Here is a 19,735-nt window from a genome sequence, read left to right as displayed (position 1 = left end):
TGTTTTGTTCGCAGCAAACTAGCGATCTTAGTTCATGAATTTTTGAAAAGCTGTTTCTGATTGAATTTGCTGCAGTCCTTGCACAGGTCTAGACATCTCCGGCAGTCTCGGTAGGTTTCAGTTATTCCTTTTCATATCATTCACAGGTTCCTTTCAAATTTTCCTTTGCACTGCTTATGTATATACTTAATAACGGAAATCCTATTAAAGGTTTTCGTTAATCCAGTTTTTTCTTTTTTTCTTCAGTACATTCTCGTAATACCTTTTATTTATTTTACAAATTTAAACATGATTAACTTACTATCTGGAATACTTTAATGCAATTGCAAGGTAGAAGTTGAAAGAAGCATTTAGTAAAGTAAATTTGGTTCGCTAACTTTGACAACTAAAAAGCATCATTACCTACAGGTTGAGAGATGCGCGAGTCAAGCCGCCTAATTAACCACGGACATTATCTTAACGATGGTTCTTAACGAACTTTTAAAACCACAACTGTTAATTTCCCGCATTAAAATCTCTCCTAATCCTATTAAAATAAAAATAAAACAGGGTATACAGCAACAAATTTTAAAGTCGGTGCCGCGAGCTCCGCACTGCCTCGTCCCGGCGCGCAACTTTTCTAATATATTAAAAATTTTCCGTACAAACATGCTGCATTAAAGTCGGAAAGCATCTAGAAAGTTGTTTAAATACTTACCTACATATGGCGAATTTATTGACCTATATGCAATATTTTGTTTCACTGAATCGATATAGTGACTTGCATCTGACAACTACACCAAGGTCCAGTCAGAATCACAAATAAAACACTTTGTTTCGTTATAGGTTGCCTGCTATAGGAAATTATCGAAATTATCAAAGGAGTTGAAACGACAAGGTACCTAGTTTAAAGGAGCGACCACACCACTGCTTAAAAATTGGCGATGGTACGGAATCGCAGTGACGCATCGTATGCGCACCGATTTTTTTTGCATGCTTTCCATGCTTGCATGCTTAAAATACGCAAATGGTGCGGAATCGCAGTGACGTGCCGTAAACGTAACGACTTTTGTTCGGTAAAGGCCTGACGTTTATGGCACGTCACTGCGATTCCGTATTTTAAGCAGCGGTGTGGAGAGCATGCGCTAAAAACGGTGCGCCTACGGTGCGTCACTGCGATTCTGTGCCGTCACCGTTTTTTTAGCAGCGGTTTGGCCGCACACATTTTATGACACAGACTGTCCGTAATCCAAAAGTCAAATTTCTGAAGCATTTATTTTTGTCTTTTAGTAAATACGTCGAAAGTGAAATGCTCCCACTCTACATACAAAATGACCTGTTACTGCATATAATAGAGGGCTCGATTTTTTACCGCTCAGTATATAATTTATGGAACAACTTTTATTAATTTACTTAGGAAAACGTGGCAACAAAATAAAAATTTAAATTTTTACACTAAATGTTTTCAAATATCAAGTAAAATAATTATTTTAAATCTCCACTTTACTTCAAATACGTTTCGTTTGGATTCAATTCCATTTCCTGTTGAGCCGAGATAATATTTGTATCAATAAAACTCATTTATTTTCGTGATAAATATGCGATAGGGATAGGAGGCAATATTGTGAATTTTCCTCATTTTTAGGGTTCCGTACCAAAAGGGTCCCAACGGGACTCTATTACTGAGACTCCGCTGTCTGTCGTTCTATCTCTTGAGCCGATCCGTAATAGTCTTGTCATTTTAACAAATTATGTATTACTGTAACGGCTATAAGAACAAATAGAGGAACTAAAAATAAAATAAAGTTAAAAATCAAAGGAGGTTGTCATATATACAAAAAACGTGATTTTTTCAGCGATTTTTGGTTGCTAGGCGTTGCTAGGCGGCCAAGGTGACAGCCGGCATTTGCTAGGGCAACGTGAGTGACCTGTTGTTTTTTTAACGTTTACCTACTCATAAGTTTTAGATTTTAGTGCAATATTATTATAACATGGAGCTGATCTGATTGACCATAGCAAATCTGTAATAACAACACGACTACATCGAGTTTGGACTCATTTGGTTTCTTAACGAGTACTTTGGTAAAGTAAGTACTTATTAGAATTTTTAATCAAAAAAAAAAATCTTATCATCCCAGCCTATATACGTCCCACTGCTGGGCACAGGCCTCCTCTTAGAACAAGAGGGCTTGGGCCATAGTTCCCACGCGAGCCCAGTGCGGATCGGGAAAAAAATACTGATGTGTTATTTATTGTACGGAAGTACGGAAACTGTCATTTACAAGTCCGACTCGCACTTGACTGATTTTATTATATCTAACTTTCCTCAGGAAGCCTATAGTGGATGAATAACAATATTTTTTATTTAAAAAGTTGTTGGTCTTCCACTTCGTACAATTGTGCATTGTACCTAATCGAAATTGTAATTCAAAAGAAGGTTAGTTAGACTGTTAGTTAGCACATCTAGTCACAAGTAGGTACTTTTGCCGTGATTATTATTTGACAAATCTTAATATCTATTAAATTATTATCTATTTATTCAGTCTATCTAGACTGAAGTTTTTTTTAAACTAGGACACAATGCACAATGTGGTGCTCGGCGTATTGTGATAGTAGGTATTTACCACCTTTACCTACCAGTAGGTAAATATAGTTAAATGTTGTTTTAGTTTTATGTAAGTGAATAGTTTTATGTATGTGTGTCCAATAAAACAACTTTTAAATTAAAAAAAAAGTTTATTTCAGTCGCGACATAGGTACTATAGTTCATCAAAAAAAATGTACAATTCAGTAACCCTTCGTGGCAGCCACATATTAAAGTAGAAGCCAATTTAAATAATCTAGCCCAGTCATAAATCACAATTAAACTGTGAACTAACGGTTAGTTCTGATTTCTGTTGTTGGGATAACTTACTAATCGGTAGCGTATATTCAATGGTTTCGAAAGACATGAGGACCTACTCCGCAGTTCGATTATTGAAGTTCGTTCGTATCGTACCGTCCCTCTCGCTCTCGTATTAAATAGTATACTTAAGTGCCAGAGAGACCGAACGACACGAACTTCGATTTTCGGATTTCGTAGTAGTTCTGATCTCGTAACGTGTCCTGGCTGATTCATCATCATCCAGCTGAAACTACTATACGCTACTTTTATCCACATAATAATATTCTCACGGGATCGAAAGCCTTACCAGAAGTATATGACTATTCGCCATGTTGCGGAATTTCATTGGAACTAATTTCTTACACTGGCAATAATTTTAATGATTGTCAGTGTCACTGTGGCGGTTTCTTTGAACAATAACAAAAAATGCCCAAAACGATTCGTAGTCAACAACGGATCATTGTGAATAATGTTTATAATAAACTACTAAAAAACGCTTGAGAAATGAAACTATTCCACTACAAAACCTTTCCAAATTAACATTAGAGGCTAACAGGTAAACGTTGTAGACAAGTCAAGATGTCATTGTTCCTGAACTATTTGCCATAATATAAATAAGAACAATAGCGCCCTCTTGACAATAGTCATAGGTATATTTTTGGTTTACCTTTACACCAAATTCCAAACTCTGAACCGACAAGTTTAGAGACATGAAATAAAAAAAATAGTTCTGGCAAAATATTGATTCGGTTCGGCATGATGTTAATAAATCAATACTACCTAGTATATATATATATTTTTGTTAACTATAAAGAACGGTTATACGTAAAATTATGGATGGATGTTTTTTATACAACGCAAAAAAGGAACACGACGTAATGCTTGAGAAAAATCACGGGAATTTAATAAAATCTCGGGCTTTCAATTCGTCTGTTAGACCCTAATGGTTTACGTAAGTGAACCTGCGGATAAAGACTAGTCAAAAGCAAAATCAAGTTACCTTTATTAAAACGTAAATTACCTATTAAAAACGTGATTTTAGCATTTCAGCTTACAGTGATCTTTCTCAAATTGAAATGAGACACGGCTGATCCTTGTCCAAATTCCTCGCGAGATAACTTCGGCCACCTTCCGCACGATTTGCTCCTGATTGCCCCCTGCCGACGAAAAAAACAAGTCGTTCCAAGGGCCTTCATTTCGTTTTCGAATTACGTCACTACGTGTTTTCTGTAAAAATGTAAAAAAAGATATTATTATGCATTGTGCAAGAAGTGACGTAGGTCACGGGGAGAAATAAGTGACATGAAAATGTATAGTTTCGAGTTTATTAAGACCTGTTCACTTCTTTTGTGAACTAAATATACTCCTATCATCCACTCATCTTTGTACTTGTGTCTCAACGTTTGTCAATTGTGTTTGTTTCTTTATTTTTGTACCAGAAAGGGTTTACAAACATAATATACCTTTTTGTTAGAATTAAACTAAATACTAGTTTCTTGTCAACGTGAATCAGTGACCAGGGAGAGGTTTATTTAGTACATAATTATGATTATAAAGTTGTATTAAATACTTGTGATGTATAGGTATCATTTAATAAAATGGTAAATCTGTTTAAAAAATATACCTCGTTGAGTTTCTTGCCGGATTCTTCTCAACAAAGGTTTTTTCCGAACCAGTGGTAGATTTTTTTGACATTCATAAGTCCTTGTTATAGCCTAAATTGAATAAAGATATTTTTGTAAACTTTTAAAGCTTTTGTTCGTCTAGTGTACCTAACGTAAAAATGATTTCCTGTTCACTTCGAATGTCATAGTTAATAAAAAGTGTCCTACATTTTGTCATTACGTATGAGGTTTACGTTAATTTTAATCATAAATTGTGTGCGCACCAAAACATAAGTGTATTAACAAAGTTATACGTAGGTATTTCAAAAACACGCAAAAACATATCTTCATTCACTTTTGTTAGTAACCTTTTTATTAACATTTCTGGCTCGTGCTGAGGCATTGACTTCAAACTGGTAGAAAAATATTTCATAGTTTTTTGTAGTCGGTTAAATTTTTGTTATATATTTTATCTCGTTTTTTGGTGTGACTAATCTAAATTACAATAGATTGATAGCAACTGCGCATCACCTTTCACAAAAGATTGTTTTTTTCCGATGCAGGGACGTTAATTGCTGACGAGTCCTCATGCTGCTTCTACCACAGAGTAAATAATAGTACAACTTCTTGATTCATTCCACTTCACCATATGTATGTATGTATGTATGTAAACTCTTTATTGCACATAAAAATACAAATACAAAGAGAGGAGAACAAAGGCGATAAGGAGGATATGCATTGCAATGAGCATAAATCGCTTAGCAACTGTGATCAATAATTTAATCTCAGCCTGTAAAATACTTCTACTGATTGTGTAGCATCGGAGGCCAACTGTGGTCTTCCTCCAGTTCAACTTCACTAAATGATGATTTCCAAGAATAAATGCTCGAGTTACTTAAAAATATACACAAAACACCTTAGGTGCCCCTACAACATTGATGAGTTCCCTCGATTTCCCTAGGATCCACTCATCAAATCCTGACTTAGTGACAATAAGACCTAATTGGAAGTATTCCCATTCCAATGATTTTTTTACATCGTTTAATATATGACGGAGTTCTGAGGTAACAAACATTAAAAAAAACTCATTTATTAATCTTTTTCTTTGTTTAACCCCCGACTTAAAAAGAGAGGTGTTATATATATCCTTATGTGGGCCCCGTAGCTCATAAACTGGTGAACCAATTTGAATGTAGTTATTTTCATTTGAAAGCAGGTTTTCTAGCAATGGTTTTTAGTCATGTTTTATCAAAATCGGTTTAGCCGTTTTTGAGATATTGAACTTTGAAGTGACGATTTCGGAGGTTTTCCAAATCCGTTAAAAACATGACAATGGTATGATAAGATTATTTTTCGTTATTGGCGGTCTCGATGGGCTTGTGCCGATGCCAGTAGATGTATAAAAATTCGACATTAAAAACATGTCAGAAAACGTTACGGTTTCCCCCCGTCCCACTTTTTTGTCTGATTATGGACAATGCTCCACAAATTGGCCGGAAAATCATTAAGTTGTGCCCAGGACGCATCGACGCTTACAAACCTTGGACAGATCCAAAATTGAACTACAGTTTAGAGCATATGAGGAGGTTACGCTTATAGCAACTTACGAGTATAAAAGATACATATATATGCTACATTTATAACCGTGATATTGACGTGACCGAAACGTGACACGCAAATAAAAATAAATTCAAATGAAAAAAAACTCATTGCCTTGCTTACTTCATCAACGATATTTAAAAAGCAATTATTTGAAAAGCCATTACAATGGTTTTCCATGCGTTACTGAACAATTATTATAATCATTGATTATCTTTTTTAAAGTTTTTCCTACTCATTTCAACTGGAATCCTAGAATATTTTTGGGAAACAAACTGTATTTGACCTGAAAGCTTTCATTCATGTTAACGGAAAAACATAGTGATCATAATTCGAGTATACTCGTCTGTATATGTTACACAGCATTCCTGTAGATTGCTCTGAAAATAATGATCTCGATCAGAACATGAGTTTACAAAGTGTTTTATTTCGACCGCGACATTCAAACTCGTTAAAAATATCATTTTTCCACACCATGTCGAAAATCGTTAGGGCATCGGCACCAATAAAAATGGCCGCGCCACAATTTGCGGCGACGGCTACTCGCCGCACAAACCTCGGCCACGACCTAAATGTATACCTATATAGAGTAAATTTTAAGTATTGTTATGTACCTACATTTGGTAATGCCTGATTGTGTAAACCTCCTCGTTGTAGAAGAAAAGGGATTACCTTTCACGCGCGTCCGGCTGGAAAAGCAATGCTTAGGCCGGTACGCCCTTTCCACGTGTCTTTCATTTTTATATTTTGTTCTTTAATACCTATACCGTGTTTTTATTTCCGTAAAGATTTAAGTTTCAACAGTCAAATTAAGTTGATTTCGCTTCTAGTGGCCTGACTCTTACTGCTTAAAAGATAATCAACAAAAATTAAGATAATTAAATAGGGCAGTAAAATTAAACAATAAAAACGTAAAAATGTTCTAATTTTTTTTTAAATTAAAAGTATCTCTGATCGTATTATATAATGAAGGCACATTTATAAATACGTTCTAAATACTAGACATGGTTACTACGATATTACTTGGTACCATTGAAATTGTTTTTATGGGTTGCCATTTTAATGCCATTATCTCTTACTAAGTAATGGATTTCTGAACAGTTAAAAGCATTTTAAAAATTACAATAACAGCGAGAAAATATATGTTTTTGCAAATAAAGTCACAGATTTTGAAAGTTTTGTACCGCGTAGCACCAGGCAGCAATTTGGGGTAAACGCGACGAAAGTTGTCACATTACCACCCCAAATTACCCGGGATGGTCAAATGCCTTCCAGTGATATTTTTGAGGGAAAATCTATTCGTGAGTTGTGTTGAACGTGTACATACCTACTAAAGTTAAGAAACGTATTTTATGTTCAAGCTTTTAATTTAACTGGCAATTATCTTGATTAGTTTAGTAAATATGAATTAAACGTACACTAAATCCTTGATTAACTCTAGCAGTTTGAGCTGTGTCCTGGAGTGATGATTGTTCTAAACAACAAACATTCCTTGTTTTATCTCGAGCCAAATGCACTATTTACTATGCAAGGGGGACTCTTTTAATTTCCGCAGCAGGAAACATAACAGTGAAAATAAATGAGAATGGGAATTAAACCATAGCTGGATATTAAAACTATTAAATTGCTTGTCGCATTTCACGACTCTCATGCTTTGTCACTGTGCATATAATTTTGTAATCTCGAGTTCAGTAATTTAAAGCGTCTGGAACACTGAACTGGAGTTCTTTATTAGTTCACAACCTAAAGTGCATTAATTTAGTTGCCAGCTTATAGTAAAAAGTGTAAGTAGGTAAGCTTGAAATAATAGTACATTACTACCGAGGCCGAGAAAATGCAATTCGTGGATGGGTTGGGTTTCTTGTATACCTACGAATCCACGAATTGCCATTTCCGCTGAGATAGGTATATGCATATAGTGCTTTTCTTCAATAATGCGAGGAAATAAAGCAAAATTGTTAAAATACTAAATTAAATGCTTGAGCACTTGTTTTTTATTTATTTTTAAAGTAGGTACACGACACGACTCATAATGCCATTTCATAAGAAATAATAATTTAATTTAAAATAAAATTCTATTATATCAATAAAAAATATAAATTTAAATGCAATTAAGCTTTTTATAGCTAGTTTAAACTGGTTTAAAGTGGTAGGTACAGTACGCTTTTTAATTAATTCGGAACTATTGTTCCCATTTTTAACCCCCGACGCAAAAAGAGGGGTGTTATAAGTTTGACCGCTATGTGTGTCTGTGTATCTGTATGTCTGTATGTCTGTCTGTCTGTGTGTCTGTGTGTGTGTGTCTGTCTGTGGCACCGTAGCTCTTAAGCGGGTGGACCGATTTGAATACGGTTTTTTTTTTTATTGAAAGCAGGTTTTTTGGTATTTGAGTTGTGCTTGAATTAGAAATATTAAAAAAGAGCGAAACTGTTTGAGACATTTTTAAATACCCCGTTTCATTCTAAATTAAATCTCAGCCTAGGAATTAAAAAAAATGGTAGGAGAAATTCCATCTTCACGAATATTTGGCTGTTTGGATTGACTTATCATAGTCAAAACGTGCATTTAAAAAGTAAAAAAATTATACAGTAATGAAATTTCATACAATTTCAAGTGTTTTTTATTTTATTTGTGGCATTCTATGTATAATGAAAAACTTCGCGTACTATGTTTGCGACAGTTAGGCGGCTACGACAGAGCTAGCTACGACTGTTTCGATTCGATGTAAGATGCAACGTCTTGATTAAATGTGTCGGTGTTGTATTTTTTTTTGTTAGTGTAGGTTCGTATGTCGCTTTGGTTTCAAAATTGCTCCCGATTTGGATTTTTTGTTCTCTTCCGTTAGTTCGATTTAACTCTACATTTTACAAAAAAGCTAGTTTTAAGATTTTTTTAAATTATTTTTTTTTAACTTAAAAGTCTAGTCCCTTTTACATGTCTGGATAAGTGCGACTGGTTTATTCTGCAGGGATTGAGACCGACGTAGCTATTTTGAAGATTATACTCTTGGCTGAGACAAAGCGACCTGTTGCTCGAACATTGTCATTTTTGTTACCATCTTTATTTCCACCCTCGGGGCTTGGGGGACTTGTCGCCAGAAAACGTCTTGTTAAGCATGATCGGCCTGATATCATTTGACTAGTTTGTTTTTCCGTTTGACTTAGTGTTTGTCATGAATCTTGAGATCCTGAATGTTGCGTCACTCGTATTTATTAAAGTTTTACCGAGTTCAATTTATTAGGATCCTGTAACGGTAATCATTTATTTTTAGCACCAATAATGTTTTGTAAGCTCGTTATTCAATGGTGCGCATTTCATAGATTATATAATGAATTAATTATATTGATAAAGCCTGATATCAGATCTGTCATCGCTTGACATTTTGTAATTAGCAATAACAAATGAAGGCACATTTAACAGAACGCAACCAATAGTGTCTTTTATGACTTCGACATTAGCAGAATCATATTGGTCATGGAAATAAGTAAATTTTCAAAAATTTAATTGATTATCATCTCGCAGTTATTCCTTTAGTACCTATCTTTTCATAATAATAATTCTCTTTTTTTATATTGCCATAGGAACTAATGCGAATAATCCGATGCGAAACGATAACTGCAAGTTTATCAGCGATGTTTTTAATCTTAAATCACAATAATTATGTAAGTATATTGCTTTTCGATGAGTACCTAGTGTTGCTAGCGTATCTAACGACTACTTCGTAGTAGAATTAGTGTTTATAATTCAAGTAAGGACTTGTCAGTTTTTATTTCATTTTATGAGGTATGTCGTCACCTCATAAAATGAAATACAAACTGACAAGTCCTTACTTGAATTAAAAACACTAATTCTTAAAAGTGATTTAACAACCAGAACAACAACATTGAACCTGCTCACCCTCCAAGTAATTGGCAAAATAACACGTGCGCAAGCGAGGGTACAATCGTACAATAAGTACAAATGTACAAAAGCGTCACGCATAAATAACTTTATTGATTCACACACCGCTGACCGATACTTTAATCCGCCATATAATTCCATCTCGTGTACAAACATATTGCTGGGGGTGATAGAAGTGAACAAGAGGCGTTCACACGGTGCGTGGCGACACATTTTTTTGCGAATTAGAAGTGTTTGTCACTGAGAACACCCTGCTTATATGTATTACAAATGTAAAAATTTGGTGAGTGTGTTCTTATGTGTAGCTACACATACGCGCGCACTCACCAATTACACAGATTATTTTTTGACCCAATATTTCCATGAGATCGGGATAAGATTGTCAAAATGTATGAGGCTATCACTCTTAATCCTGGGTTGAGAATGATATTTTTTAACTCTAGACTGTGCAAGCAGTTCTTGAGTCTTTGCTTTTTAAGCCCATAAAATTAAGATTTGTTTTTATTTTTCCGTCGCTTCAACATTTGTGATTCAACATTGTGAGGCTGAGACAAAAAGTCTTATAACAAGTAGATACGTAACTTCATAATTACTCTTATGTAAATTCAGAAGAAAAAGAGGGTTTAATACGTACCTATACCTGAATGCCTAACAATTTTAATGCATAAACAAATCTCGAAATCAATTTCCAAATGTTATTTATTATTTACTAGCTATTGCTTTCGACTTCGTCTGCGAAGTCCAGTACGATGCATGAAAAATTTCATGGCAACAAATTCATTCTCGCATTAAATTTTAGTAACGATAAGTAAGGATGTGTAACTTGTTAGGTTAATTATATTCATACTGTTGTTGTTGTGAACAAGCCCTTACAGTTGCTCAATCATTCTACGGCGCCCCCACACGGCGAGTAGCAATATTTAATGTTTTTATTTTGCAATAAAAGCAGCGACTGCAGCTGCGGCACATTAGTTGCCAGTGTAACCTTCACTATTTTGTTTGAAATGTTACGTTAGATCTTCAAAGTATTTGCATAACGAAAATAACTGGCTTGATGAGAACTTACAAGGACTGTGTAACAGTCAGCATTGATTATTATAGTAAATTGTAACTAAGTGAAATTATCCAACCACCGCATTTTTTAAATATTGCAGTTAATCTAACTTACACTACCTATATACTCGTATGTATACAGAAATTCAACGTACTTTCGCCCCTATAATTAGGCTTTACGATAAAACGATCATAACATAACTCAAGGTAAGTAGGTGTGTATAGAAAACTACACAGTGATATAGATCATTTTTGGGTGCCAGCCATGCAAATTTTGATTTGGGATAAAATAATGTTGAAATGCTTTCACTTAATTATTAACATTTTTAAGTAAAAAAACAATTACTTACGTAATAAAAACAATTTGTAATATTCTATTAAAGATGCCGAATAAGGGTTGATGACAAAAGAACATCGTGTACTTACACCAGTGGCGTGGCGTCAGATATTTCCGTGGTAAAGCCGAAGCAAAGATTGCTTACATCCTTCTTAAATCAGTAGGTATGGAACGTTTTAAACTTTCGTGATTCCACTCATAGTCAAAATACCATATACGGGACTTATCACACTATTTTTACACAAGTACTTAATATTCACTCACTATTTTCACTTCAGTCTACTCGTGACTACGGCAACTGTAACGTTGACGAAACGTCGAGGTAAATATAACTTGTGTAAAAATAGCGTGATAAGTCCCGTATATGGTATTTTGACTATGAGTAGGTGTGGACATGGTAATTGTCCTATTTTGATATTATTGGGGAAACCGGTGGGAATAGGGTTCTATGGACGCTTTAGCACTGTAGTACACGCTATACTTATGTCTGTATTTACATATGTTCGACAACTTTTTACTCCTATACTAGCTTTTGCCCGCGGCTCCGCCCGCGTGGTATTCGGTTATCGCGCGGTTCCCTCGGGAATTGTCCATTTTTCCGGGATAAAAAGTAGCCTATGTCTCTCTTGGGCCCATAAACTATCTCTAAGCCAAAAATCACGTCGATCCGTCGCTCCGTTACGGCGTGAAAGACGGACAAACACACACTTTTGCATTTATAATATTAGTATGGATTTTAAGCACTTCGCCTGGCCCTATTGCAAGCGATAATATTCCAACCAAAACTAACCAACCAAAAACAACCAACCAACCAACTAGCTTAACCAAAACTGTAGCTAATTAATGTTTTACCGTTGAAGCACCACATTGTCTGTGTTATGGTTATCAATAAGTTTGCAATGGATATTGCGGGGTCGGGTCGGAGCGGTACCTCTTTTCACTTAGTATTATTTGATGCGGTAATGTAGAGCTTTGGCGGACCCTCGGAATGTGGACGCAGGGGGAACACACAAGGGACGTGGTTTAGCTTGGAGCGTGGCTTGCGGCCTGTGTTTTTGTTTTAATTATATTTTTAACTATGATTTTTTATGTCATATTTTACATAAAGTAATAAAATGGAACATAAAATAACTCGCGTCAAGACATGACGTTATTATTAGCACTATTTAAACGCGTTTTTTTATTAAACGGGAGGAATAATATCCCCCTTGGCATGGGGTTGCGTCTTAGATAGTAATCCTGACATAAATCTTTTTTATGTTAATGATAAAACATTTTTCCGAAAGCTTACAATTATTATTTTTTAAACCCGTGACACTTTTCGTAGGTACATATTTAATCTTTACCTATCCAATACAAATTGTTTATTAAATGCCTAAGCAACCAGTTCCTTAATAGAACTTTATATAAGTGGATTACTATAGAAAATCCAACAAATTAACAAAGCAAAAAAATCCAAATTTTCTTGATTGCTTAATCGATATCTCTTGTCCGGGTGAGCGGTTAGTTCCAATGGAGTGCTGAAAGTTTCTCGATGAGGGCTACTGTGGCTGCTTAAGTGACTAAATAAAAAACAAACAGGCTGAGATATTATGTAATGCATAGGAGAAATTCATGTCTGTACCGTTGTCCAGCGGTGGTGTAGCGGTATAGCACGCGGCACGGAACGCCGAGGACCTGGGTTCGATTCCCAGCGCTGGTCTTATTTTTCTGGTTTTTCTGTGCATCTATATTTCAGTTTGTATTTTCGATATGGGTTTTACGGAATGACCTAAAAAGTAACAAAAATTACAAAAAGATTCCAAAAACCAATCTTAAAATGTTATTATTTTTACTAAAGGGAAAAATACCATACTACTTAGTCGATTTTTCATGGTTATATAACGTACCAAAACAACTAAACTGATAGTAACTAGATAGTACAAATAAATGTAAAGTGATACATTTTGGTCTGCATTACTCGCACCAACCAAATTACAAACTGAACGTGCTCACACACTGCTATACATGCTAGTTTCTTTAAGCCTGCAGTATTGAATCTTGATTACTCTGCCAGCCCGTGACGTGAGTTGGAGTAATGACATTTTGACGTGGTCTTTGTCCGGTTCCCGCAAACCAGTCTAATACGAGTTCAGTTGAAAGCCGTATTATAGATGTAGATGGAAATTGATGAAAAGGAATTAAAGCAACTGTAATTAATGATACCTGATATTAACTAAGTCGTTTTTAACAAAAAGAACACACCTATATTGATCTCTATAATATAACTTAGGTACTCATTCTGGGGCTCCGTCTTGTAATACGTTATTTATAAAAAAAATATTTACTGTTGTAGTTTTTGAGTTAATAAATTATGGTCACGTTTACTCAAACAATTTTATTTCAGATTCAGAATCATTTTTCCCATTACCAAATCACTATTAGCAATAGCAGTAGCAGCATGTACATTGAAGCAAGTGTAAAATTGGTTAGAACTCTTTGTAGTGTCAATATCGTTAGCATTTTGTGAAATGTTTTGCCGTCAAACAACGCTAAACTGTTGTCTGATGTACTTATTATAGTTTCCGGCATCAACGTGAGTTTTTAAATGCACATATTACACATATTTATTTTTGTAACCGCTTTGTCTTGTTAATACATATAATTTTGATCACTTAAATCTCAGTTTGTTAAATTTTTATCAATAAGTAAAAGTTTATCTTAAAATGAAACTAAGCCATTTAGGCACCTAACGTATAATAAAAAAATTTAACTGTTTACCGGCTTTTAAAAAAACAGTTCAGATAGATTAAAAAAATATAAACTGATACATTTCAGTATACAAGAAAAACCGGATAAGTGCGTGTCGGGTCATTGCAGTTTAGTGTTCCGTACGTTTCTGTACGTTTTGATCGATATTACTATTTATTACTCGTTAACTTGTAAAGCCCTAACTAGGCTTTCTTTTAAATTCAAGTTTTTTTTCTGATTCTTCAATTTGCACTTTAAAGCTTAATATTTTTCAAACGGATCCCTAAATTATATTAAATATATTGACCCGGATAACTCACGTCTTAAATCGAGTTTAGTTTGACATGTTTCGGGCTAATCCGTAGCCCTTCGTCTTTGGAGCAACGCGCGTGTTGCAGCAGCCGCTGAGTAGCGTTGCTCCGAAGACGAAGGGCTACGGATTAGCCCGAGACATGTCAAGCAAAACTCGATTTAAGACGTGAGTTATCCGGGTCAATATATTTAATATGAGTGTGTCTCACGGTAGTTTCATGTAAAATTACAAATCTTTACGGGGATCTCTAAATTCAAAAATCGGCTTTGCAAATCTATGATTTTTAGGGTTTTGAAATACCTTGCCACTTTGGGTTGAGGCGAGAAAAATAAATCATCCCCTCTTTACGTGTAGGTGAGGTACCCTAAATTTCTTTTTTCAAAGTTATCGTTACCACTTTGTCGGCGTGGTTAATATACCTATACATATGCAGAATTACAACTTTCTAGCACAGACTGTCTCTTAGCTAAGCCGCGGACAGACAGACGGACATGGCGAAAATATAAAGATTCCTTGTAGGTAGTCCCACAACTAAGGAACCCACAAAAAATATAAGAGAAACTATAGATACTACTTTGCTTTTAGGTAGGACTCGTATCTCGATATGCTATCCTAAAATTACTGAGAAAAAACAACTCGGCGTCGGCGACATTATTTTAACAGTATGAATAGTTACAGGGTTGCAACCGAGCGGCCCGTTAACAGTCGACAGCGTGAATAGGCCGCCAGGGAAATCAGCTGCTTGTGTCCGGCGTCGCAGCAAAACACACGTGTTACACGTAACGCCGCCCTCGACGGACACTGCCGTGGCCATCTGTCAAACGCGGCCGGCGCCCAATGACATATCGATATTTCCAGCTAAAGACCACTTCAACAGGAACATGTAAAGTAGTTTATATATTTGATACTTTTAAAAATGCAGAAAGAAGTCTCAAGCTGTATCTTTTTTCTTAATTTTTATTCTTTTCACAATTTTATTACCTGTAGTGATCTGTTGTAACATATTGTAAGTACACCCATCATCACACGTTATTTTGTTGATTAGTGGTTGAATCCTAGTGTAGTTGCAGATAGTCACTGGTAGTTATCTCACCGAAAACTGGCAGATTATCAACCAAGACGTTCGCCTACATACCATGTCTTAACCAACCTCGACTTTGGCAGAATTATCAAAAATTTATGATGTAATTTTTTCAAAATTTGAACTGGATTCATACTTTTAAAAGTTTTACAGATTTGTTTATGGTAGCAAAAAGATAAGAGCAGTTCGTATCCATTGCTGTATTTATAACATACAGGACAACATGTAGGTATTATACCTAGGTAAAAAACTTAAGATGACCTATTGTAGTAGTGCACACTTATCTATACGGACAAGTTACTACTACATACATACACACAACAGGTCATCTTCTTAAGTTTTTTACCTATATCTGTATCGCCCTCGGTGGACACTGGCTTAACCATCTGTTAATTGAAGTCGGCACCCAATGAAAATCAAATTTGAGGATTGACAAGATGGATGAGAGCATGCTAAGTAAAGTACCTACCTAGTAGGTACGAGTAGTAGGTATAATAAAATATACTAAATAATACTAATAATCATAATTGCGGAAGTTGGAATGTGTGTATGTGCGTATTGTTTGTTAGATACTCCGTCACGCTAAAACGGCTGGACGGATTTAGATGAAATTTGGTATGTAGATAGCTGAACGTCTTGAACAAAGCATGGGCTACTTTTTATTCCGATATTTTGAGGGGTTCGAAATACAATCTTGAATTCTCAACCGCTAAGTTCAGAGTCATGAAATACAGTTCAACGTTAATCTACCTAATCTATGATGTATAATTTAAGGATTCCCATGGGATTTTAGTAAAATCCGGATCTAATGGTTTACGCGTGCAAAGCCGCGGGTAAAGTCTAGCATTTAATAGGTACCTTTAAGTTTTACGTTTTACAGATTTTTGTAAAGAAATCATAAGCTTGTGTCCGTCGCTGTACAACACATGTAGGTACCACATGCAGTAGGTGAACACCAACGCAGCCATCTTTCGGACATGGCTGATGTTTGTTTATATTTTTGCTGTCAACAGGAATACGCAGTCGTGTTAATAGTATACCATTTATATTTAACTCAAGAACGGCTGGATCAATTTTATGATTTTTGTGTTTTTGGATTTGTCTTCGTCAGGAATAGGATAATAAGTGTTAAGAATATTAGAAAATATTGACGAAAAAATAAAATATAATAAAATAAAAAACATTTTCCCATACAAAATGTTCATGTTTTTTCCGTCCGTCGGTCTGTCAAGAGCTTTATATCGGGTTGAAATTTAAACATACACCTACAGTCCCTTAAAGCTGAGAAAATATAAAATTTCTAAGTTAACTTAAAAAAAGATACTGCCATTTATGTTGCAAAAATCGTATATTTCGACACTCAAAGGAATCAAAATTTGTAGGGTATGTAACAAACAGTACTTTCCGTTGACCTTAAAATATCTTAATATAATTCTTCTGTACCTATGTGGTTTGTCACTTAACTCTTCCTAAACGGCTGGACCGATTTAGATTAAATTTTGTGTGTAAGTTTCAATAGGTTCCTGGATGGTTTGAAAGCATAATTGGCCCGGTTGGTGTGGTGCTGCTGTCGGTATGTTATCATATTGAATGAAGTGCTGATATTTCGGGCAGGACAACGTCTGTCGGGTCCGCTAGTTATATATATAACGTAAGGTATACAACGTCCCTATCTATTTTTGGATCATAAATAGACTTATTTGTCTTTTACATGGCAGGTGTAAGAAAATATTTATATGTCAAATCATTCATTTTAATATAATTACACACACTTAATCAGTTACCAGTTTAACCATTCAACATTTCAATTTCTAATTTTTAATCGCAATCAAATCATAAGAGCCTCGGATTTGTCTTTTATTTCTTGTAACAAATTAAGGACAAGTCTGTAAACTAGTAAAGGGGCATCATCAGCCCAAATGAAGTCGATGTGGCTGAAACCGGGGCGCTTGACGACGTGGTGTGTGACGTCACACGTGAGGTGCGCAGACAGAGTTTCCACGTCTCGGGTGCTCGACAGCCAGTCGCTCGGGGAACTTATCACCACCAGAGGAGAACTTATCTCATTCAAAGCATACTCCGGGGGAGCCGCTTTACCGTACACTAACAAATTTTTAACTGTTCCATAATCAAACCTCTGAAATAAACCACTTTGTATCAGTTGGGCATAATGCAACACTGTTTTAGTCGACCCTCCTCCTGGTGTTTGATCGTATAACTGATGTTTCACACTTTGGATATTTGTGTCAATTCCACCGTTTGCCATTAAAATCAATGGGTTTGTACAAAGATCTTCTTCACCCTTGCAAAATTGTTTAACAATGTGTTCCGGAAACGCGTTCACAAATTCCTTGTTACCTAAGAATCTATTATTTCTCCCTTCAGCTATATACCGCAAAGGTCCTTTAACTTGAAATAGAAAAGATAAAGGCGCAAGTAAAATAGCACTATGCAGATAAAGACTGTAATGCGGAACTGTTGATAGTAGAACTAATAAAGCTGTTGCTCCCATCGAGTGACCAATAAAATGTATTAAAGCTTTCTTTCGAGTGTTTTCTCTTATGTAGTCAATCACAGCTGACATATCTAAATGTCCTATTTCGTGCCAACTAAAGTCCCAGTATTCTTTTGTATCTATGTCTAAATTTAGATGGTCTTTCGAATACTTATTGCCCCTAGCGTTTGCTAGCCATACATCGTATCCATGATCTGACAACAAGTATGGGAGACTCCTGTTTGGGCCAAGTAGTAACCAATCTATTGAACTGCCAAGTAACCCATGATGCAGCAGAGCTACTTTTCTTACTGATGTAAATCCTGGAGTAATAGCCAGAATTCTATTTACGGTAAAGCTTATATCCGTCTACTGTGATCACTGTATGTGTTTCGACTTTGTATCCGTGTGTAGTTATAAGGTCTGATGCAGTTTTTTTAGAATTCATTTCACTGTCTCCTTGCAAATGTTCAGTAGTAGCAGAAGTAATAGTATCGGAAGTAATGGTAGAAGTAAAAGTAACAGTAGTAGTTTCAATGTCGTCGCTCACGTTTTTTGGTATAATAGTCGTATCACTGGTCTCTTGTTGATAATAATTTCTCAATAACAGTGAGCCATTGTTTCTCAGTGATTCAGGGATAATTTTATTGTCACTATCTTCTGGTTTTTTGCATTCGTCAATCGTACCATCAGATAAAACATCGCGTATAAATTTATAAAACGCTCTCTTTATCTGTTGCCTTTTCTGTTCTAAAGGTCCGAAGCAGAGTGCAAGTTTGTTCTTGAATTTTACAACCGGCTCCAAATATTCTCTTAATGAACTTTTTGTCTCCACGCTCAAAAATATGACGATAATACAAACAAACAAAAAAAACTTATTAATGCAGATTTGGGGCATGATAGCCGACATCAAGTCTAACCCGGTCTGTTGCAATTCAATGAATGAGGACATACATTGCAAATGTCCGTAGCACAATAATCAACTCGAACAACAATTGATTGTTTAATATTTTGTTTTCATCTGACACATTCATACTAGATATAGGTTTTTCCCGTGACTTTATTACATGAATAATTTTATTTTATGGATGGAGACATCTACTAAAGCAAATATTATTATACTTACGTATCGAATGTATTATACTTATGAGTATCTATTATGTACTGCTTCCTATGAGTTGGAATTCAATAGAGTCATTGTATTGTATTGTGCTTCTTGTACGGTCACGAGCGTTAATTTGAGACTCATTTCGTCAAAAAATCCTTTGAATTGTCATACAAAATGACAACAGATATTCGATCTTAAGTGGGTCCCAAATTAACGATCGTGACCGTACATGTCGAATTGTATAAGTAGTGCAACGACAGTTGACCTGAATGATTACACACACCGCTACAAAAGAACTATAATTGCACTTGCACTTGCTCCTTTTGGAGAATGAATGAAATTAATACGTAAATGTCAAAATCCTGCTGTCATTTCATTACACGACATGTTTTTGTGTGCGTCTTCAGCTCTGGTGGCACTACCATGGGTTACTAGGCGTTAAAATAAAATAAAATAAACACTCTTTAACATGCCTAAATTGACATTGTTCCATGAATTATACTTTTTAAACAAATGTTCATCGATTGTCTATATATGTTAGATCTATAGATATATAGATTAGATACCTATCGATTGTCTATTAGATTGTCTATATAGGTTTTTATGTGAGCTTTGAAATGCATTAAAGGTAGTAAGTAAGTCAATCGATATTT

At 35.3% G+C, this 19,735-nt stretch overlaps 2 protein-coding genes across 2 annotated transcripts in view; one reads left to right on the top strand and one right to left on the bottom strand.

Moving 5' to 3' along the window:
* The first annotated feature begins 1,913 nt into the window (after positions 1 to 1,913).
* The window catches only part of LOC141439424 (uncharacterized), a 49,272-nt gene continuing 31,450 nt past the window's right edge, over positions 1,914 to 19,735 (top strand). The window contains exon 1 of the mRNA XM_074103713.1: positions 1,914 to 2,066. The gene's annotated coding sequence lies outside the window, so the exon portion shown is untranslated. The remainder of the gene's footprint in view (positions 2,067 to 19,735) is intronic.
* On the bottom strand, positions 17,309 to 18,064 carry LOC141426640 (lipase 3-like). The gene has a single exon (XM_074085744.1). It carries the CDS (start codon positions 18,062 to 18,064, stop codon positions 17,309 to 17,311), a length of 756 nt encoding a protein of 251 aa, XP_073941845.1.

The sequence above is a fragment of the Choristoneura fumiferana genome, chromosome Z (assembly GCF_025370935.1).
Source record: "Choristoneura fumiferana chromosome Z, NRCan_CFum_1, whole genome shotgun sequence".
Classification (NCBI taxonomy): Eukaryota; Metazoa; Arthropoda; class Insecta; order Lepidoptera; family Tortricidae; genus Choristoneura; species Choristoneura fumiferana.
Note: the sequence above shows the minus strand (reverse complement) of the source record. Positions and strands in the feature narration are given on the sequence as shown.